Source organism: Vicugna pacos, chromosome 16 (assembly GCF_048564905.1).
Source record: "Vicugna pacos chromosome 16, VicPac4, whole genome shotgun sequence".
Lineage (NCBI taxonomy): Eukaryota > Metazoa > Chordata > Mammalia > Artiodactyla > Camelidae > Vicugna > Vicugna pacos.
Window position 1 is genome coordinate 56,490,812 of NC_133002.1, and position 21,860 is coordinate 56,512,671.

Sequence of the window (21,860 nt, forward strand, 5' to 3'; positions counted from 1 at the left end):
GTTAGTCTTGTTGGCTGGAGGGGTTTTTTGTGTCTTCCCTCATCAAAATTTTCAGCGATTTTTAAATTGTATGACTTCTGCTTTGGTCCCTAGAGAGAAACTTGGCTACTGTGAAAGGCTGTGAGGGAATTTAATTGGGATAGCACAGCTGGATGACTTTTCCAACACCGGGCGTTGACTGTGTATCATATATAGATATGCCCCTACCTGTCAGTCCTTCTGTCTGTGTCAGCCTTGCTTGTGATGTCCTCAGGCCAGAAGCCAGGCGTGCCATTTCTCTTGTTCCAGCTCCCTCAGAATGACAGAAAAGCAGGCGTGCTGTTTGAGGGCCAACATTTGTGTGTTGCCTCATCGTCCTTCTCTCTTCCCATAACCTGAGCTGCTTTGTCTCCCATGTCTATTCTCCCATCCCCTGTCCCCTTCTCCCTCTCTAATTATCCACCGTGGGAGTAATTTAATTCTGCCTCAAATCCTCATGGTTAAGGAAAAGGTACACTAGAATTCCCCATAGGGGAAAACTCAAGGTTGAGGGAGAGTGTACTACAGGTCTGTATTTTAATGACTGAGAATGTCATCAGAACTCCAAAAACAAGGTCTCCTTTTGGAGTGGCTTTGTGGCCATTCTTTAACGCCCTTTGAGAGAGACAGTCAGGGAGGGATTCTCCCTGCACCTCCGCTATGGCCTTTCTCTACATCCGAAACGCTCAGGGTACAAAAGTAGATGAGAATGACCGCTCCGCTGCGTCCTCTTCCCCGGCCCCCTGCAGCAGGGGTCAGCAGACCACGACAGCCCACGGGCACGAGCCAGCACCCGGCCTGTTTCTGTGATGTCTCCCTGGAACACAGCCCTGCTCCCTCGGCTAGGTGCTGGCTGTGGCTGCCTCCACGCTGCAGAGGCAGGCAGAGCCCCCAGCGCCTGCAGAGCTGAGAATGGTTCCTCTCTGGCCCTTTTCAGAAGGCAAGCCGGCCCCAGCCCTAGACGAGCACGACACCTCACGGTCGCCTGTGTCAGAGGGATGAAGACGACTGGGGATCATCGCTCTAAAACATTGGGGGTTTAGACATTTCAGTAGGAGCCGCCATTCTGGACTTAGTACCTTAAGTGCCCTAATGTTGCCCCCCTAAGCACGACATTTAAGTGCAGTAGTGGCCACAAGAGTTAGCTTGTAGCCCTCCAAGATTTTTATCAGGAACATTTCTGCAGTACCGTCATAGTCAGAATGCTAAACGTAATGAAAAAATTAAGCTCCGTTGTAGCATGGTAAATATTTCACATGCCTGAAAATAAGTTCCTGAAGAATGAACTAACGGGCTGTCAGTCCTAGAGGGCTCTCTGTATCCATCGTATTGCCGAGTTTAAGACAAAAGTGGGCTCCTCCATTAATAGGAGGATTTTTAGTTTGACATGATCGGTACCAAGACTCCTAATTCACATGTAGTAGGAAAGAGCAAAAAATCTTAACTGATTGCTTTGAATTCGATACTAAGCATGGATTCTTAAAATGATGTGAGTGACTTTGAAAAAAACCATCGGCAGTTTGTCTAGATTCTGGAATTACTTGGTTATGGCCACAAAATAACGGAGGGAAAGGGTTCCCTATCTACTCACTGCGGCCACTTGCGGGTGAGAGGAGGAAAATCCTTGAAGACCTTTTATTGAGTCTTTAAGGATTTCCTGATGGTGTTGAGAACAGTTTCAGAGAGTTGAGGTCAGCTGAAAACAAATTAATTCTTTTCCTAGATTCAGATCTAAACAAATGCAGCATGATCCAGGGATCATGTTTGCAATATTGACGTCAGCTTGCCTTATGAGGAGACATTCATTGTTCATATACACAACCGTCCCTCCAAGAGAAGTTTGTTCGCACAGACAGACCTACCTGTGTGTGTGAGCTGGCAGGTTACATACAGGCCGCCTCCAGAAAGAGGAGCGATTCCTTTCAAAACTGGAGGTGTAGACGAGTGAGTGTGCTCTCCGTGCGGAAGCCAGGGTAGCTGATGCTCTCTTCACAAAGCCAAGAGGAAAAGGAGTAAAGAAAGCTCTTAGCGTGGTTCAGTTTTAGACAGCCTCCTAAATTTTCTCTTAAAATCCTGCTCCACGTCTTCCCCAGCCTTGGGAGCTAAGCAGCCAGGCATAGATTCTGCTCCAGGGACAGCTGCACGTGGCCCTGAACGAGGCTTCCAGCACCAGGCGTGGAAATTAGCCCGAGACCTCCTTACCAGAAGTGCCCGCCCCCCTCCCACCCCCCCTTGCAGAAGAGCTAAACGGGGGTACGGGGCTCCTCTCCGTCCTGGAGAAGACTTAAGGGAAGCATGCACCACTGCGGGCTGGAACTGTGCAGGCCTCGGCACCCTCGCGTGCGCTGCGGAGCTTGGGCTAGCCCTGCTCCCCGCGGAGTTGACTCCTGAGTGACAGTGTGGACTGTGGCATTTCCTGGGAAGACTGTATTTTTTTCTCTCTATATTAAAATATTCAGCTGGTAAAATCATTTTGTTGTATTATCAGTGGGGTGTTTCATACTCTGGGAATCCCTATCTGCTGCCACAGTTGTCATCACATCTGTTACACATGATCCTAACTACTCTCCATACCTGCTCCACCCCCACGGGGTTCCTCCTGCATGTTACCACCACTGTTCATAACCGGAATGTTTTCAAAAAATAAAAAACATTATTCTGGTTTTTCGCCTCTTCCAGGCCCTCACCTGTGGAATGGGTAGGTGTGGCCTCGGGTCAGTTGTCTAACTTCACTGGAGATCCAGACTATAAAATGCAGACAATTACACTTACTTTGCAGAGATTTGGTGAGAAGTCTTGCCTCTGTTAATGTCAGCAAAGTCTTGACACGTAGTAGGAATGAATGAAATAGTAACAGCTTTCCTAAAACCGCTTGTGGCAGGCATGACACTACATTCACATTCTGAACTCGAAACAAGCCAGGGCCCCCCACAACCCATGCTGAAGTCCCGCTGCCAGGTGGGTGCCAAGTCCGTGCGGTGCTCTTGACCCGCCTTCTCGCATTTATCCTCAGCTCACCCCGCGAGGCAGGTGCTGTTGTCACACTCGTTTCCTAGAATGAGGAAACGGGCTTGAGGAGGTGAAGGAGTTTGTCCCCGTGGCTCTGTGGGTGTGTCACAGCAGCCCAGGCTGGGGCAGGTGCTCAGACCCCCTGAATCTGTCTCCTGGGCCAGCATTCTTTAGGCTGCCTTCCCCCTCTGCCTCCTCCCGCTCCTGCTCCAGGCAGGATAAGGCCACAGCCTCCACCTGCCAAAGGGCGGGGGAACAGTCCTCCCGCTACCGTGGGTTGTCACTCTTCTCCATTTCTCCAAAAGGCTCAGCCTTGTCACCCTGCCCCCTCCCAGAGGATTAACTTGCATTGATGTTTGATGTTTGACTTACACAGTGACATCGACAATGCTCCGTGTCACTTCCTTACTCCCCGGGGCAGGCCTTGCTTGTACCATCCACCTCCCCATAATTCCTCACGTAAGGCATCCACGAAATCTAGTCTTAAATTTTAGGAAGCCATACAGGAGAGCAGCTGTCATGCTAGAGAAACCACTTGATTTAATTGCAAGTTTATAGCAGCAGTCGAGACCGCACGTGCAGGAACTGCCCCGGCCTCCTAGGATTTGCAGCAGCAGCTTGAGAGCTGAGTGGAGTATGCCGACTTTGCCGTGTGCTTGCACTTTTGGTTCTGCGAACGCTTTGCTCCCCCACTTTATGAATAACTCGTTCCTGCCACAGTCCATCTGCCTGTGTATTTTTAGTAGCCCGTTCACTTACAGGAGAAGAGACACACCTGCAGGCAGCAGGCTGCTTCTGCATCTCCTTCCCTGCTCAGGCTGGCAGTGGGCTCGCAGGGGACAGACTCCAGCAGACTGGTCTTTGGGCATCTTCACTAGAAGGTCTTCCGTTTCTCTAGACAGACCAGGGTTCATTTTTCTGTGACTCCTATCCGTTGAGTCTTAACTTACTGGCACGATGGCTCATTTTTCAGCACTAAAAGAAAGAGTTAATGGCGTGACTTTCTGTAAATTCAAATCCCAAGAGAAAAATCCTGAACTGTCTCAGGCACTGCAGGAGATGGTTGGCTGGCTTTCTGAGGGACGTGATGGATTCCACTTGTAAGTGAAGCCCCCGTTTCTGGCCTGAAAAAGACCTTTGAGATTCAAGCCTGGCATCACCATCCCAAAGGACAGGGCTATGGACGTCTGAGGGCCAGGAAGTCCACTGTGTGAGGAAGGCAAGCCCTCTGCCTCCTTCACCTCTTACCCTAATAGGGCCTTTCTCTTGCAGAATAGGGAAGTCAAGGGTCAGGACAGTTCGGAGGCTAATCTCATGAAGGTATAAAACAAGGATTTTCTTCCTGATGAACCAGAAGGCAGCAACAAAGAAATTCCAGGTGTGACACTGCCTTCCTTACCAAACTGTCCCCTGCCCCTGCCAAATCTTAAGACCATTGTGTATAAATAACTCGGAATCTTTAGGCAGCAAACTAGGGAATGAGAGATGTTTAACTCACTACTTGTTTAAAGAAACAGCCTTGTCTAGTAGGCGGTGCAAATAAGGTTAGGTTATCGAGACCTTACAGTTGGAACGTTTGGCTTACCAGCTAAATTCCCCCGTTCAGTCTGAATTCACTCTTAAACCTCAGTCTGGTTTTATCATCTGTTGCAGAAAAGGAGCCTCACTTTCCCCTGCTAATCACCTCTCCCCTGTCATCACTCACCCTGTAGCATGGGCCCTGCCCCAGCGCTGAGCCCCAGAAGTAGGTGACCAGGTGCTCCTGGGGCCCCGTCTGAGGGTGGAGGAGCAGGCAGTCTGTCCGGGAAGGGGACTTAGATTTCCAGGCAGAAGTCGGAGGTGCTGAACCCAGTGGCCGGCTAATGAGCTGCAGATAAAAGTGAAGGCAAGAGGAAACACTGCAGACACTCCCTCTGTGCAAACCAGGCAGCTTTACACAGAGGGCCGGGGCTCTGGCCGGGTGTTCAGGCTGAAACTGGGTTGTGAAACGCCTTCGTTTACAGCTTACTGCCCAAAGCATACTTTTTGGTGGAAGTCGGAAACGGGCTTGTGAATTCCCCTGAAGATGGCTTCCCACCTTCTACCAACGATCCCGCTCGGAGCCAGCAGGGGCCGCCCTCCTCCCGTGCCAGCGCCTTCCCCGCCCAGCGCTGGGCCCTTGGCTAATTGACTGGGTGCAGAACCACTAGCAAGAGCTCAGTAGCGACCCCCAGCGTTCGCGCTCCTGTTTTGGTTTCTGCCTGACCTCCAGTCACCCAGACCAGGGATCAGCAAGCTGCTTCTGTGGAAGACCAAATAGTAAATATTCATTCTTAGGTCCCAGATCGTACAAAAACAGGCTAAGGGCCAGATTTGGCCCCAGAGGCTGTGGTTTGCGGACCCGGGGAGGAGGCTTGGTATCAACAGGAAGAGCACCTGTTCCGCAGGGACCGGGCACGACCAGGATGGCCCTGGTGTAGAACCACTCAGAACCACAAGTCCTCAGCTGGACCCCACTTTCCCTAATACAAACCAGCTGAGGAGGAGGGCTGCCTCGGGCTGAGAAGTCCTGCCCGAAGCAGAGGTTATGGAGGTCGGAGGGGGTCCGGGAGGAACAACCATGCATGTGTGCCTTTCCCAGGGTGGGTCCTCGGAGCCGATGAGGTGAGGGCAGCTGGGAACAGTGCAGTGCCAAGGGACCGAGAGCTCCCCCCGGGACCGTGAGCAGTAAAGGAGTGAGCCACGTCTGCCCTGCCCCCTGCCTGCCTGCACTCACCTTCAGGTAACTTGGGTTGAATAAAAGATTCATCTTGGGACTGAGGGAAGTATGGAGAGAGAGGCAATTAGAGCCGGGCTCTGACTCCCCCATCGCCTGCTCGTTAACATGCTGGGCACCCGCCTGCTGCAGATTTCTTGTCGCAGGACCCCGCACCCCAGCCAGGGAGCACTGCAGAGGATGGCGGCTGGCGGGGCAGGTGCTAACCTCTACTCCGGTTTCTGGAAGTCTGTGAAGAGCTCTGCGCCCATCCCCAGCATGAACACACGCGAACAGGGTGGGTTAGAGTTCAGCGCAGCTGAGGACGCTGCCCAGGAGGGAGGGCTGGGCGTAGGGTGAAGGGTGCATGGAAAACGTTGTGGGCGGGTGCTTGCCGGACACTTCGCTTCCCACCTGGGCCGGTGAAGGCACAGAAGGATTGAGACCTCAAAGCCAGAGAGTGGGCCCAGCGCTCAGGAGAATCACACTTACTGTGCAAACTGGCATTTGGATCCCTCGGGGCAGAAGCCAGCTAAGTAGTTAATACACATGACCCTGCGGATGTGGCGGTATTTACACAGGGGACCTGCTGGGCAGACAGAAAAGGGTCAGAAGGATCTTCAGCAAGGGGGGAAACACACGATAAAGCTGACCACGGGGCCTGGACGGTCACAGGCTCGGCCTTTCGCAGGGGTGTAGAAATCTCCTTCCTGTCCTTCCCACACGGCCGCGAAATGCGACTTCCCGGCATGTGACTGAGATGGGCGAGGGCCCTTGGAATGTGCGGGGGCAGGTGTCAGCTGGCCAGTCCTGAAACAGTAGGGCCTGCAGCGTCCCAGCACACTGTCCTGGAGGACTTACATGGCTGTGGACTGCAGTGCACTCCCTTTTATTTACCTATGAAAGGATCAGCTGAGCAAAGGCCAGCCAACCACGTCTTCCCCATAATCCCTCCTTCCCCATAATCCTCCCCAAACTGTGGCCTCCAGGAACTCAGTAAGAACACCACACCTGAAGACACAGGAAAAGAAAGGATGCTGGTGCTCAGAGCCCTGCCTCTAAGTTTGGCCATACAGAGATAGTGAAATGTCCTTACGTGACATCCAGGACACCCCCAGGTGATGGCACAGAGGAGAGAACTGAGTGTCTCCTACGAGCCAGACCCGACGCCCAGGGCTTCCCAGAGGGTCCTACATCCGCCCAGCCAGCAGCCTCTGGGGGAGCTGCTCCCCTTCTCATAAGTGAGGTCACTTGTTTAAGGTCACGCAGTCAAAACTTTCTGAAGCCACTGGGATGTGAACCTAAGTGAGCCTGCTCCAAGCAGCCCATCCGGTGCCACGGAGGGCTTCCACCAGAGGGGGCCTGGGGAGAGCTACGGAGAGGCTTGCTGTCGGGACTTCAGCCCGGAGCAAACCCCGTGGGGCCACATCAGGAATGTGCAGGAGACCCCCACCCCACTCCCCTTCCCCTGGCTCCCTCTTCTGTCAGGGCCTCACCATCCTTGCAGAAACCTTGGTCATACCAAGGACAGTCCCGGGTCTTGAAAGCCGGCTTCACGTGGAGAAAGGGACATTCCTTGTTGTTGCAATCACCTGAAAAGTCCAGTGTTCTTTGTGCATAAACAGGCTCGTCTTGTTGGTCACTTCCGCCCTCCTGACACTAGACTGACCTGGCCCCTTGCATATAAGCCACCTGCCTGCCTTCTGGTCATCAGCAGCTTCTTGAAGACAGCAAGATATTTCTAATCCTTCCTGCAACCTAAGAAAGCTGGATCCCAATCGTATTTGCCAAACGGGGCTTGGGTGTGAGCAGCCATGTCTGGAAGAGTTGGGGCAGGGCCAGACATCCAGGAGGAGGGACTGGAACTGGAGGTGCTTAGGGGCTACTAAGGAGGAAGGGACAGGGAGAGGTGGGAAAGGGGAGTCCCAGAGCTAGAGGCCCAAGAGGACGTAGACGCTGAACGGAGATGTTGCCATGCGTTGTGGTCAAAGCCCTCTCTCTGTCTCCACAATGAGACCTACACTGCTTCCAAACCCCGGGGTGCAGTTCTTTCTGGGGGAAACGCCAAGAAGGGCAGAATACTGCCTCACAGTCACCACCGGGATGAAGACAAACGGGGTGCAGAGGGACACCTGCAGTTCCTCTAAGCCTGTGCTCTAATCTGTGCGTTAGACCAAGACTCCTGCTCTCCTAGGAGCAGCCAGCCCTGTCTGCGTAGACCACCAGGAGATGCTGGAAGGGCCCTCTTAGACTTCCCTTAGGGACCCGGGGCTCTGAAGGAACCATGAGCAGGCTTCAGTAGAGAGCTGGCAAGTGCTTCCCACCTTGCACTTGTACGGTGCTAACTTTGGGCTCCATCCTCCTAAGGAATGGAAGTGACATCCCCCGCTGGGCTGGCGAACATTAATAGAGGGAGACCCTGGGAAGTCAGTGCACCGGGGTTGCCTTTCCGCCCTGGCCTGGGTGCCGGCTCTGCGCTCCTCTCTCAGCCAGCAGGTGGCACCCGCCCCTCACCCTGCGGTCCGCCTGTCACAGACACCAGCCCCAGGTACCTTCTGGACGAGCACAATCAAGAGCAGAGCCGAAGTCCCCACCGGGGCTTCCTAGCCCGTTTCAACTGCCCTTCCCCACTCCTACATCTCCCCAACAACATTTTTAAAGTAAAACAATTCACTCCCAATAAAAATGATAAGTACACTTTGACATTAGAAAGAGATCTCTCATTCATTAACTCCAAGATCAAAAATACAGGTTACATATTGTAACCACTGATGTATATGTCTGCCCCTCACAATGGGAATTATTTGAGGGCAGAAGGGGACCTGGTCCTATTCCCATATCCAGGCCCCAGCCCAGTACCCGATCCCCAAAAGGAAACCGACCAGGGCTTACTGAAAGAATAAAGTGGCATTTTAAAATAAAAATTTTAGGTGATGACCAAGGGGAGCCAGGCTCCAGATAAACTTTGTCCTTCCTTACAAGAGACACATGCAGGCATCCCTCCTGGATTGCCATAGCCAGTTCTCAAGTCCAGGGAGCAGGCAGGAAACAGAATTTGAGCCTAGGGGAAGCCCTTGCTGACCTTGGGATGGGGAGGGTGGTTTGCCTTCTTCCTGGATACCCAGGACCCCCCATCCATCAACACTAATGAGAAACAGCTGCCCACAGCCCCCAACGCTTCAAAGGCAAGCGGCCTCAGACAGAGGTGTCCCTGGAGACTGGTCCAGCTCTCTCCCTCCAAGTCCCTCTTCAGAGTACAGTTTGAAAACCACTGGACTAGATAATCCTTAAGGCTCCTTCCAACTCTGTAAAGCACTGAGCTGTAAAATTTTATTGAGAAAGCGAAGACCTGAAACACATTCACAGAATCTGTTCATAAACGAGGCGAGAATTGGCTGTGGCTTCCCCTATGTAGCCCCTCGGAGGACAAAGACATGAGTCAGAGGGAGGGGGGGCGTGGGTCCAGATCTGACCACACAAGACCATCTCAGGGACCACACTTCTGAAGCTCACGATCGTGTGTTTACAGTGACTTTCTACTGCCAATAAGCGATGCTGGTTTTCCATTGATGGAAGCAATGTAACATTTTCTTCTAAAAGAAGAATTAAGAATAGCAAAACGGTTGAAAGAGCGGTCGACGGTGCGTGGCGATGGGGCAGGTGCTCCGTAGGGACCGCGAGCACGGTGAATGGGTCTGCTGTTTGGGAAACGCTAGCTCGGACCCACTCCCGGGGGCTTGAGAGATGGCCTGTTCCAGGCTTATTTCCAGACAGCCAGTCTGGCTGTGCGATTAGCCGGTTCTGGGGAGGGAAACAATTCAGCCTTTGATTCCAGCCCCACCCTCTCCTCCCCTTGCCGGGATGGGCTGTGTGTGCCTGAGTCTGCTGGGGCAGTTAAGCCAGGAGCAGAGGCCAGTTCTGGTTTCTTTAGGGGGTGGGAGAAGCAGGCACCGGCGGCTCAGGGAGGCCTGGTCTGCCACCTGGGATGCGCGAGGCCTCCTTTGGGTCCTGCGCCCAAGCCTTCCTCCCACCCCACGGCCCCCACTGCTACCCTCCGGGGTCGGGGGCTGGCATCAGGAAGGGGCGTCACCAACCGAATTTGGAGTAGAAGTAGCACTCGGGCATCCTGGTGACGTCATACTGGTGCAGGAACTTGCACTGGTCGCCCTTCTTGCAGAGGCCGCGAAGCCAGTGCTTGCACACCACCATCTTCTCCCCTCTGTCGTGCCGGAACGGGCACAGCCGCCCTGCGGACACCAGAGCACCCAGCTGAGGGTCCCCACTCGCCCGAGCCTGGGCCCAGCACACCCCTGGAAGCTTCCCTCCATCCCTTCACCTGGACCCTGGGAGAGGCTAGAATTGGAGGCCAGAGATGGCTTAACCTCAGCCCTCTCTGGCACAGTGCCCCGGCCCTCCTCAGCCCCCGGGAGGCCCCCAGACTGTCAGGACACCTCCTACAACAACCTACACACCCCCACTCCAGCCTGATTTGGGGGTCAGCGGGGCTTCTACCAGAGAGCTGTGGTTTCCAGCCCTGCCCCCACACCCACCCACCCAGCCAGGTCCCAGCGCAAAGTAAGGCTCATTAAGGGCCTATTGAGTTCGTGTCTTAAAAAATTGTTATGTTTCCTGATTCCGGAGATCTAACTTGGTGACGTAAGAGCCAACTTTGTAACAATTAAGGAGGAAATGGAAGTGTTCTAGTTAACTCTTTGTCGTCTTCACTAAGGTGGCCTTGCCCTCAGCCGGAAGGACACCGCGGTTCCTAAGTTTCTGAGCAGGACTGGCTTCCCGCTTGGCCATCTCTCAGATCGAACCTGAGGGGCGCTGGGGACGTGTTCTTTTTAAACAGCCTTACCCTTTACCCCTGGCCTTTGATGCCTGGGTCTGACCTTCTGGACCCACGAACAGTCCTATTGCTCTCCAAGGGGGCGTCACTGCGAGCCACTGCTCCAGAGCCTGGAAGGGCGGAGCTGAGGAGGCAGGACCCCAGGACGCATCACTGGTCCTGGCTTCACAAGGCCAGGAGTGACCAGTGACCTCATTTCCCTCCTCACCCGCTCACCCAGTGCTGGCCCAAACATAAAGGAGGCTCGTGGCAAAAATGGCTCCAGGTCCTCCCCTGCCTGGGCTCCTCCTGGCCTCCCAGCTTCTCCGAAACAGAAGCACTTGGATCCCAAAAGCAGCTCCTACACTCATTTAGAGTTTGTTAACCTGGATCTCCAGGGGGACTGGAGACCCCCATTTTGGAAGCAAGAATTTGGGGCAACTATATTTCTATAGGAAGAGCTTGTGAGCGGTTCATGAACCAGAAGAAAAGTTGAGAAGCCCCACATTTGCCCAGAGTGGCTGCATTTGGGGAGAGGGGTTTGGAAGAGCATCATGTTGACCCACATTGGGGTGGGCGAGAAATCGGGGTGCTTGCTGTAGCATTTCACGGGCTGTGGGCAGACCTCTCTTAGGACACAAGAAATGGTCTTGTATAGCTGAGCAGGTCTTGTATAGATTCAGAGGACAAGAGTGGGGAAAGGAAGCCACTCTCCCGGCTGGGAGGAAAACAAAGAAGTCAGGGGGCACTTCTTTGTGTCCCCTGGGGGGACACAGCTGACACCCACAAGCACTCCCACCCCCAGCAAGATGGAAAGAAGGGAATGTCTCCTTCGGGCATCCCTGACTCCCCTAATCAATGCTGTGGAATCAGGGAGACCTGGGGTGGAGGGTGGGGGGCGATTAGGAGGGGCAGGGCTCTTGATGGACCCACCCATGTGCCCTCTGCCTACTTGTTGTAAGACTAAAATTTTCTCCCATCCCACCTTGCCCTCCCTAGGTGCAAATTCAACAGCCTATTCCAGGCCCAGCTGAACCCTAGCCCTGCTCCCACCCACCCAGGCCCACCTGCTGACCCACCTTTCTCGCAGAGCCCCTTAGCGAAGAAGTTGCACACAGCTGAGCCCGACTCTGGACGGGGAGGAAGGTAGAGGAGGCAGCATCTTCAGAGGCTGCAGCAGCAGGCCTCTCCTCCACCCCCAAGGCTCGGGCCTGGGGGCCCCCAAGGACTCTCCCTTTGGATGCTGGCCTCCGGACCTCAACACGGTGTCTAAGCACCCCCAACTCTGAAACAGAGGCAATGGAAGGGCCCAAGGCCAGCCTGGGAGCTCGAGACACCAAGATGGTTTTTTCCCAGCTTCTCTCAATTTACCTCTCTGGGGTCTCTGCTCTCCCAGGGCCAGCCCCGTTTTTGTTTTTTGTTTTTTGGAGTCCTGGCGAGGATGTAAGAGGGGAGGCCTGAGAGGAGAGGGGGCAAAGCTGGGTATCCCAGACTGTGGGCCCAAGGCCCCTACTCAATCTCCCTGGCGAGTAGCCGAGTGCAGGGGCCGCCCCGTGGGGGAGCTGAGCAGACAGGCCTGCAGAGAAGCCTGGGGGAGGGAGGGAGGGCTGGTGCGGGGTCCCCCATCTCACTCACTGTCCATGCCCTGGAAAGGCAGGAGTCCAGTGCCCTTCTGCATCTCTACATCCTTCTCGAAGGTGAAGGTGAACCGCTCCAGCCCTGCAATGACCTCTTGCATCCTCTCTCGCACGCTGGGGCTGCTGGAGGCTGCTCCCACGCTGCAGGTGGAGACTATATGTATGTACATCAGGACCCTTAAGGGGCCAGGCTCTGAGGCCGACCCCCATGACCACGATGACTCCCAGGCTTGGCTCCCCAGGCACAGCCAGACAAGAGCGGGGCCCAGCTGTCTCCCCCTTCCCCCACGCAGGTGCAGACTCCCCCGGGGCCCCCCACCCCAGGCGGTGTACAGAACTCCCACCTGCAGCCCTTGCGGCGGGGGAGGGACAAGCACAGCCCCCCACGCTGCTTATCTGTACGTTCCCAGACACGCAGCCCGCACACGCAGACGTTACCAAACCTGTGTTCAGACTTTCCACCTGAAGACACAGCCACAGGTGAGCTGTGAGGAGAGTTGCACAAACCACCCGCGAGGCTGCTCCGATTCCCGGATTCGCAGGAGCTGGGGAGACCGAGGGCGCGGGGGCGGGGCGAGGGCTGGAGAGGTGGGGAGGCCTGGCCTCCCCGCCTCCCCGCCTCCCTTCCCTCGGGTCCCAGCCCCCCGCTCCCTCCGGGACTCCTGACACCCCTCCTCTGGCCTGAGTGACCAGCCAGACTGGGCTCTTCACAGGAGAGAGGGGAAAAGGAATGAAACCCAGAGGAGTCGTAAATACTTAGATGAATAGCGCTTTGTTTACCTCGCGCGCAGTCCCAAGCTGCGGGCCGCGGCCTCCCAGCCAGGATTCCAGGGGCCACCCCGGCGCCTCCCACCCCTGAGAAAGTGCTTTGTAAACGAAATCTCTATGCAAATGTTGTTTTATTATTATTGCACCATTCCTGCCCCAGGGCAGGGACGTCTGAAAGGCTTTGAAAGGAGCATGTTAGGGCTCTAACTAGGGCGGCCTTCTCCCTCCCCCTGCTCTGGCCTCCAGCTGGCCTTCCCGGGAGCGGGAGCGGAGGCTCCGAGTGGCCTGGGCGTCGATGCCCGCGGAGCCCGGGCGCCCTCCGCCCTGGGCCGGCCCGAGCCGAGCGAGGCGGGCGGCACCCGGCAGGCCCACGGCCGGGCCAGCAAGAGGGAGCCTGCCTGCTTTTGCTTCCCCGTGGCTGTCGCTCCCAGATTTGTTGTTCTTTTGAACCTGGAATCAGAAAAAAAATAGCTGGAGACGTAGACACCTGGAGTGAAGGCGGGGCGGGGAGGGGCGGGGAAGGGACGCAGGGGTCCCCAGGAGCTTGGGCTGCCCTCCGACCACATTCACAGGAAGGCAGAGGGGCGAGCGGAGGGTTCCCGTAGGTGGCCTTGCTTCTTTGGGCTCTATCCGTGGACTTTGATGAGTGTCTCCAAAACGCATTCATCTGTCGACACAGACTCCTTGTAAGGCTCCCTTCTACTAACCTGGCGGGGAGGCAGGTGAGAAAATGGAGGGCCAGCAAGGCCACGGGCACAGGGAACATTCAGATCCGGGTCTCTTGGTGACTTCCTTCCATGAGCATCCACAGAGCATCTCTGTGCTAGGAGCTGGGGACCCCAGAACCAAGGACCATAACCCTACCCTCAGAGGCAGCCCAGTCAAGTGGGGGAGACGCTGACCAGCACAATTATACAACGGGGGTCTTGGTAACAGAGTGATAATTGGGAAGAGGGGAGCGTGCTATGCAGAGGAGAGTCTGGCGATGATGGAGGGAGAGAATGTTCCAGAAGAGAGGAATGCTTCAGTAGGAAATCATGGGCCACGAAGCAACATGGCGAGGGGTGGGTGCGGCAGGGAGCCGGCCGAGGGTTTGGTGTGGTGGAAGCGTGGGTTTAGAGAAGGGAAGTGCTGGGTGACAAGATTGGGGAGGTACGTAGGGCCCTGAACCTGGAGTGCCTTTTAGGGCTTGGTTTTTTATCACGATTCCGGTGGGGAGCTCCTGCAGGGCTAAGAGAGAAACACACAGCACCCTGGAGAATGGGTTGTGGGGAGGTTACTTAGTGGGGGAAAAAAGTAATAATTTTAGCTCTGGAGATGTCACCGGGGGTGCCCCCAGCACCTCAGTGGCCCAAAAGAGTTTATCACCAGGGCTGAGAATGAAGGAGGCCCCTGTGGAGACTCCTCCCTCCATCCACCCCCAGCACCTACCGGCCTCTCCCAGCCAAGGTCCCGCCCTCCACCTGGGCTCCCCGTCCCACCTGTGTGCCTGGCCCTGGTACCTGTGGAGTCCCTGCTCCCACTGCCTCATTAGGCACCTTGCCTTCAAGGGTTTTTCTCTTCCAAAATACCTTCTGTAGTGGGTTGCATTGTCTCCCCGAGAAAGATACTCCAAGCCCTCAACCCTGGGACCTGTGACTGGGACCTTATTTGGAAACTGGGTCTTTGCAGAAGCAATTAAGATCTCTCAAGGCGAGATCCTCCTGGAATTCAGATGACTGGTGTCCTTCTAAGAGAAAAGACAGGAAGATGGGAGGCGCAGAGATACAAAAGACACCCAGAGAAGGGGTCACGGTGAGGCCGACGGGAGGAGACTGGGTGTGCACAGCTACCAAGGGACCCCACGGGTGAGAGGGGCACGGACAGCCCCTCCCTTAGAGGCTCCAGAAGGATCCAACCTATGGGACACCTTGATCTCGGACTTCTGGCCTCCAGAATGGGAGCGTGTCTGTTGCCTTAAGCCACCACCTTTGCGATCATTTGTTACAGCAGCCTCAGGAGATGTCTTCCCACTTGGAAACTGAGTTTCGGAAGTCCTCACTCCTTTTCCAGATGAGCAAATAAAAGTGCAGAGAAGTTGGGTGATCGCCATGGTCCCATGGCTGATGAGCGTCAGAATTGGGAGTCAGGTCTGGGTCTCCCACCTCGCAGGCCTTGTGCCTCCCCTCAGACCAGGGGAGCACCCCCTTCACCCCCACTTACACCCCTACTTCATGGCTCCCGAGTGGACGGGCGCCCCCATAGAGCAAAGACAAAAAGTGTGCCGCATGTGGGAGAGGCCCTGGCAATGCCTGGAGAAGGGGCCGGGCTGGGAGCGGGGGCCCCAGCGCTGGGATGTCCCCTCTGGAACCACCCCATCCTCTCTGCGTGCCCTGGAGCGGGTCCCCGGCATCTGTGTTTTCATTTATTAATTAATTCACGGCTGCTAAGTGGACTCACAAGTCACTGTACAAACAGTGGTGTTAATTTTTAATCACCATCATTATGAGGTTCTCATTTCACTGTGGCTGCAGATTTCCTGAATCATCACCACCCGGCTCCTTTCCCTTTATAAACGCGTTGCTCTGAACAGCAGAGGGTGCGGGGGAGCTCTAGAATTCTCTGGCCGCCTGGAACTGCCGGAGGTCATCGTGCCCAGCTCCAGCTTCAGCTCGGTCCGGCCAGTGCTTTTCTGGACAGAACGTGACCACACCCTCCTCCCTAGTATCAGCGCACCTGACTTACTCCCCACTAGGGACCTGAGTTCGTGCCAAGGGGGCAGACTGGCATCGGGCAGGCCAGGGTTCAAATCCAGCTGCTGCCTGTCACCAGCCTGCAGGCCTGGGCCAGTCATTACATCACCCCCTTGAGCCCCAGATGCTGCATCAGTAGAAGGGGACCCACAGGGTGATCTCCTTGGGGGGCTGAGGATAGTGAGAAGCCCACATGGATGCCTGACACAGGACTGGTTTTATTAGAGCCGTCCTCCCAGGAGGTATGTGCCATGAGGTGTGACCTGGTGCTCAAGGCCCCAGGTGTCCCGCCCCCAGGTCCTTAGTGCCACCTCTTCTTCAACTTTATTATTCCTTCGGGCCCTGATGATAGGCACCGTGGGGCCGGGGGCTCCATGCTGACCAGGCGCTGTTGGAGGGGCTGCTCCAAATCCAGTTGGGATGGGCCTGGTTGCTGGACAGGTGTTGGGAGGGGGTGGAGGTCAGAGGAGCCCCAGTGACCCACAGCTGCCGCCACTCTGGCCCAGGAACAAGGACTCAGCCTGCCCCGCTCCCCTCCCCCATTGCTTTTTTGTGCCCCAGAGATGCCACTAGGCAAGGACAGCTGCTGGCCTCACAAAAGCCACTTGAAGTGCAGGGCAGGGAGGTCCAGCAGCTGATGGCCCTGCTCTGTCCTTGCCCGGGAGCTCAGTCTCTGGGAGTCCGGCGCTTCTCGGAACTCTGCTCTGGGAAAGGCATCTCTCTCCCCCAGACCATGGCTACAGTAACAGGACTAATGACCCACCCCACGTCTCTCCTCAGGGCTTCTTCCAGTCCTCACTGCAGCCACGCAAGTTGCTTCTGCCCATTTTACAGGCAAAGAAACCAAGGCCCAGAGGGATGAAGCAACTGCTTAAAGTTCATACAGCCAGTAGACATTGGAATGGGGACCAATGACCCCAGCCATTGCCACCACTTGCTAGGACTTCACCAGGAGATGTTCACTGTGCACACTGTTCTAATTCCCACAAAAGCCTGGCAAGAGAGCCATTCTTGTTTCTCCTCTAGAGTCAAGAAAACCAGTGCTCAGTGGCTTAGAGGAGCTTCCCAAAGACCACAGGCTCAGTCTGCAGGACCCCAAAGCCACACTCCTTCCAGCCAACCAAGCTGCAGTGCAGGAAAGGGCCCCACTCCTTGCCAGGCTGGTAAAACCAAGACCCCCGAGGCCCCAGGAGTGTGACTGGGCCAGTGGGTGGGCATGTGGGTTATCTTTCCAGCCGGAGAGTCAAGAAGACAGGACATATTGGGCTCAGGGAGTCAGATCTGGCCCAGGGGGTGTCCCAAAAGCTTTGCTCTCATGGAAAGAGAGAGAGAGAGAGAGATTTGAAGATACTATGGAGCTGGCTTTGAAGACGGAGGATGGAGCCGCGAGCCAAGGAATGCGGGCAGCCTCTAGAAGCCAAAAGAGGCCAGGAAACAAATTCTCCCCTAGAACCGCAGAAGGAATGCAGACAGACCTGCCAACGCCTTGATTTCAGCTCAGAGAAAGCCATTCTGGCCTCCTGACCTCCGGAACTGTGCGATAATCCACTTGTGTTGTTTTAAGCCACTAAATTTGGTACAGTAACAACAAGGAAACTAAGACAGAGGGGAAAGTTACCCATAAACAAGCAGCTCCCCCAGCGTGGGACACAGAGGCATTTGCAGAACTGCTACAACAGCACCTCGCTGCCACCTGGAGAGCGAGGACAGGCTTCTGGGAGGACGTGAACCGAAGCCGTGGCAGGTGAAGACTCGTCGAGACGGGGAAGGACAGTGTTCCCAGCAGCGGCAGTGCATCTGGGAAACCACCGCTGGTCTGCAGGGCACATTGGCTGTTGAGAGAAGTTCAAGGAGCAGGGAGCTTGGGAAGGACCTTGAATCTGAGGCCCGGGGAGTCACGGAAGGAGCCGGCCTTAATAGCGTTGGGTCTGCCCTGCATTCTAGAAAAAGCCCTCTGGCTGTAAAGTCCTGGGCCCAAGGAAGGCTCAAAAGAAGGGCTTCCAGCAGCCCCTGTGCCGGAATCCAGAAGTTGCTAGAAAGCAGCCTCAAAGTGTCCCATGCATTGGAAAACTAAAAAGTGTGGAAAGTTCAGGTAAACTGCAATTATGAGCAAAGTTCTAATACCTACTTCTGCATCCCAGCAGATAGCCCTGCGTGCCCCCTGGGGTGCATGGGCCCCCCCTCCCCCTCACTCGGAGGAGGGAGAGGAAGGTTCTGGTAGCACACAGACCGCCAGCTGGTCGCCGACACCATGATGGATTGGCTCTCCCAGCCACGGCCTGGTGCGCTCACTTTGATGGATTGGGGGCCAAGGTCACAAGTTTGATCTGCCTTTGGGTCAATTGAGTGGAGAAGAAAAAGTCCATTTTCATCACCACGGTCTGCCCTGCGGTCTGTTATCTCTAAATGATTCTTGGGTCACAAGGCCGACAGACAGCGTACAGATGGAAAAACCCTCCAGGCCCCGACTATTGACAGGGAGTCAGTTGTGCCCACTTTGTGTGCAAAGCCCAGGGGGTGTGGGTGGCAGGAGTGGACAGCAGCCCCTCTTCGCTCCCAGCCTCGACAAAGCCCCCTGGCACCGGGGCTGGGGTCTGGGGGAGACGGCAGGGCCCAGAGGGGAGAGGCTCACCCATCCCGGCCTCCCCTCCTGTCTGGCGTTTGAGCCCACCCGGCTGCCCCTGCTCTCACTCACTGGCTTGACATTGAATTCCACCTCTGGCCCATGACTCCGCATCTGGATGAACAGTTCCAGACACACCGGGAATGTCCCACTGTCTCACTCTGCTCAGGCTCCGTAACCGAGGACCACAGATGGGGCGTACACAGCAGACATTTCTGTCTCTCGCTTTGGGAGGCTGCAAGTCCGAGATCAAGGCACCAGCATGGTTGATTTTGCTGAAGACTCTCTTCCTGGCTGGTGGACAGCCACCTCCTTGCTGTGTCCCTCCAGAACAGAGAGAGAGAGAGCTCTGGTCTCTTCCTCTTCTTGTAAGGACACTAATCCCATCATGGACCTCAAGACCTCATCTATGCCCAATTACCCCCAAGGCCCCACTTCCTAATAACATCACATTATGGTGAGGGCTTCAATATATGGATTTGGGGGGGGGTCACGAACATTCAGTCCAAACCCCCCACTCCACTGACAGCTGCCTTCTTACTTACTCTTTCCACTTGAAATGGCTTCCATGACTGAGGCAAAACCTAACTTCCCTGAAATCGGTGCCGCCTCAGTCTTCCCCTCCCAGGAATGTCACCACCACCCAGATGCTTGGGCCAAATTTCAAGTGTGCCCTTGGCTCCGCAAACATGCTGGCTCCTGCTCTCTCCATGTCATGGGCTCCTCCTCTTCCTTTGTTCTGGTTTCAACGGCGCATCCTTGGGGACACCTCACATCACTTCATCTGAAGTGGGGCCCCGGCTCATCCTCCCACTTCATTGCCTCCAAAGCCCTTAGTGCCACGTGCAATGTTTCCATTAATTTGTTGCTGGTTGGCGCTCTGTCTGTCCCCACCTGCATCCCCGTCCTGAGCCTGTGAGGGCAGGGCCCATGCTCCCATCCTGTGACTTCTCCGTCCACAGGTGCAGCACCCAAGCCCTCTGCACTTTTAGAGGCCCACAGAAATGTTTTAATTCCCTTCAAATTAGAAGGCTTTAGGTCAAAGGAAAAGTTTTAACATATACTATTCATGCATTCATCTTTTTACTAACACAATCATAAAATATGATCTTAATTTTTGTGGAGGCAGGGGGCCCACGAAAGTCACAGTGCCTCCCTGGGGTCGTGTGTGGCTTGCCTGCTGTCCTGTGTCCTCTGAGTGCTTGGCGCAGAACAGGTGCTCGGTAAACATCAGACAGAGAAATGAATCTGCACTGTGGATTTCTGTTTTCAGAGAATACAGCTTCACACTGTCGCCAGCCCTGGTGTGGCTGGGGGCAGGCGCGGAGCTGTGGCTGGAAGATGTGATACTGACGCAGTGTCATCTTCCAAGACAGCGGGAGGGGCACAATCCCCTCGCCGCCCCAGGTCTGCTGAGGGCAGCCCACCGCTGGGCCACCTTCTCAATACATTCCTGACTCCGGCCCCAGGATGAGAGGTTAAAAGGCCACCTCCGTGTGGCTGATTCTCAGATAATACCCCCATAGTAACACGTTACTGGCCAAAAAGAAGTGCCAATTTTCTCAATGAAAGCAGGTAACTTAAGATGGAAGCGTATATACATTTCCCCCCATGGGACTCCATGCGCCTTTTTGTGCTTTGAAGAAAACACATGTGGCCTGAAAACATTTTTGTCTTAGACTGGCCTTAAAAAAGAAATCTCTCACCACTCCTGTGAGAGCAGTGGTTTCATCACCACAGGGACAGCTGGCAATGTCTGGGCCATCTTGGATTGACATAGCCAGTTGAGGGGTGCTCCCGGCAGCTAGTGGGAAGAGGCCAGGGAGGTTCCTCGGCATCCTACAGGGCACAGGAGGGTTCCCGATAAAAATAACGATCCGGCCCCAAATGCTGATGGTGCTGAGGTTGAGAAATCTAGCTTTGTTTGTAAGGATCTAAATTGCATCCCTTGAGTGAATGACTTGGATGGCTTGGGTCCGGCTCTCCGTAGGGTTGGTCTTATTGATCTGCGCCTTGGCATCAAGCCCAGATCTTACACTGAGCAGAAAAGCAGCCTGATGGCGTTTGAATGACTCTATCTGTTATGAGACTATTGTTGAGGCCATTGGCTGGGACCCCACCCCTGCCCCCTTCAAAGAGCTCACAAGAATCCCCTCTCAGACCTCAATGCCAGAAAAAACTGGGCTGCTTATGGGATCGTTCCAACCTTGTGGACTTTGTTGAGTCTCCTAACAGGTGGATTTCCCTCTTTGCTTTGACTGATTGGAAGCTCAGAGCCCAACGTGCAGCACCCCACCTTTGAGAACACTTCTGGGTACCACCCTCTTGGTTCACTGTACTGTTTGTTCCAGCCTTGTTTTCTCTCTGATCTATTTTTATCCTATTGTATTTTACATATTTTTGTAAATTGCCTCCAATCCTTTTGGGAACAAAGAAGGGCATAAGAACAAAACAAAATTCAGCCGAGTTCTGTGGCCTTGGCAGGTATTTTTTTAACATAGCAAGTGTCATGTCAGGGTTGGAGTCCTGCCGGGAAGGCAGCTCTCTCCGGCTCCTCCTGCCCCCTCCTGGGAGTCTCTGTCTTAGCGAACAGAAGCTCAGTGGGTCAGAGCAACAGGTTTCAGAGGCAAAGCTTCCAACATCCATCTGCTTGCAAATACTTTCCCTCCCCCAAAGTGTTCTTTCCAGTCTCCCATCTGGCTGTTGGCAGGAGGCCCCAGGGCGCAGAGGAGCCTGCAAAGGGGAAGTAGATAGCCCAACTTTCCAGCTTTCATTCCTAACTTTTCTCTCCTGCCTCTTAAATCAGGGTCTTCGGGGTCCAGGGGTACGCTGTGTGCAGGTTATCGCTGCAGGAAGGGGTCATGCCAGGAAGGTCCCCCGCCTGAGTGTGGAGTTGGGGCATTTGGGAGGCTGCTGCTGCGTGAAGGCAGAGGGGTGGGGGTGACATACAAACCTGAAAAAGCCACCCCTTCTCCCTCCACCACCCCAACAACTCCCATACTCAGCTCGTCCCACACAGTCCACCAGCTCAGCCTGTCCGCTCGTCTCTCACACCACAGAGCCAAGCCAGCCCAGTCCACTTCACAATCTCTGCTCTGCTCCACTCACAGGACTTCAGCCAGTGCCTTCTCCAGCTTCTGTTTCCCATCTATAAAATGGGTAGGTGGCGGGGGGTGGGCAGTGAACCAGATCCTAACATTTGAAGATCTTAAGAATCCCCTTCCTGCAGATGCCCTGACCCCTTCTACTCCTTGTCTGTTCCCTGTGTCCACTTTCTTCTGGGAACGTGACGCAACCCTGGTGTGCAAGAACGGGTGGCTTGGGTGTGAGAACAGAGTCGCAGGTGAGCACCTGTGGCTCCAGCCTGGACACTAGCGGGAACAGAGGCTCGAGCCTGCAGGCAGAGAGCGAAGCCAGTCCTGAGTGACCCTGGGAAGGGCAGGGCCGCTCGGCTCGGCACACATTGCACACACACCTGCTAAGCCCTTTGGACAATGTGAATCCACAGCAG

The 21,860-nt window shown here is 55.0% G+C and overlaps 1 protein-coding gene across 1 annotated transcript; it reads right to left on the reverse strand.

Annotated features, from left to right (window-relative positions):
* Window positions 1-3,797: 3,797 nt before the first annotated feature.
* On the reverse strand, window positions 3,798-13,039 carry CPSF4L (cleavage and polyadenylation specific factor 4 like). The gene is made up of 9 exons (XM_072940082.1): window positions 13,007-13,039; window positions 12,670-12,771; window positions 12,225-12,367; window positions 11,669-11,719; window positions 9,856-10,008; window positions 7,258-7,353; window positions 6,254-6,350; window positions 4,733-4,894; window positions 3,798-4,002 (listed from the first exon to the last, which is right to left on the reverse strand). Exons 3-9 carry the CDS (start codon window positions 12,325-12,327, stop codon window positions 3,990-3,992), a joined length of 675 nt encoding a protein of 224 aa, XP_072796183.1. The 5' UTR covers window positions 12,328-12,367; window positions 12,670-12,771; window positions 13,007-13,039; the 3' UTR covers window positions 3,798-3,989.
* Window positions 13,040-21,860: the final 8,821 nt, after the last annotated feature.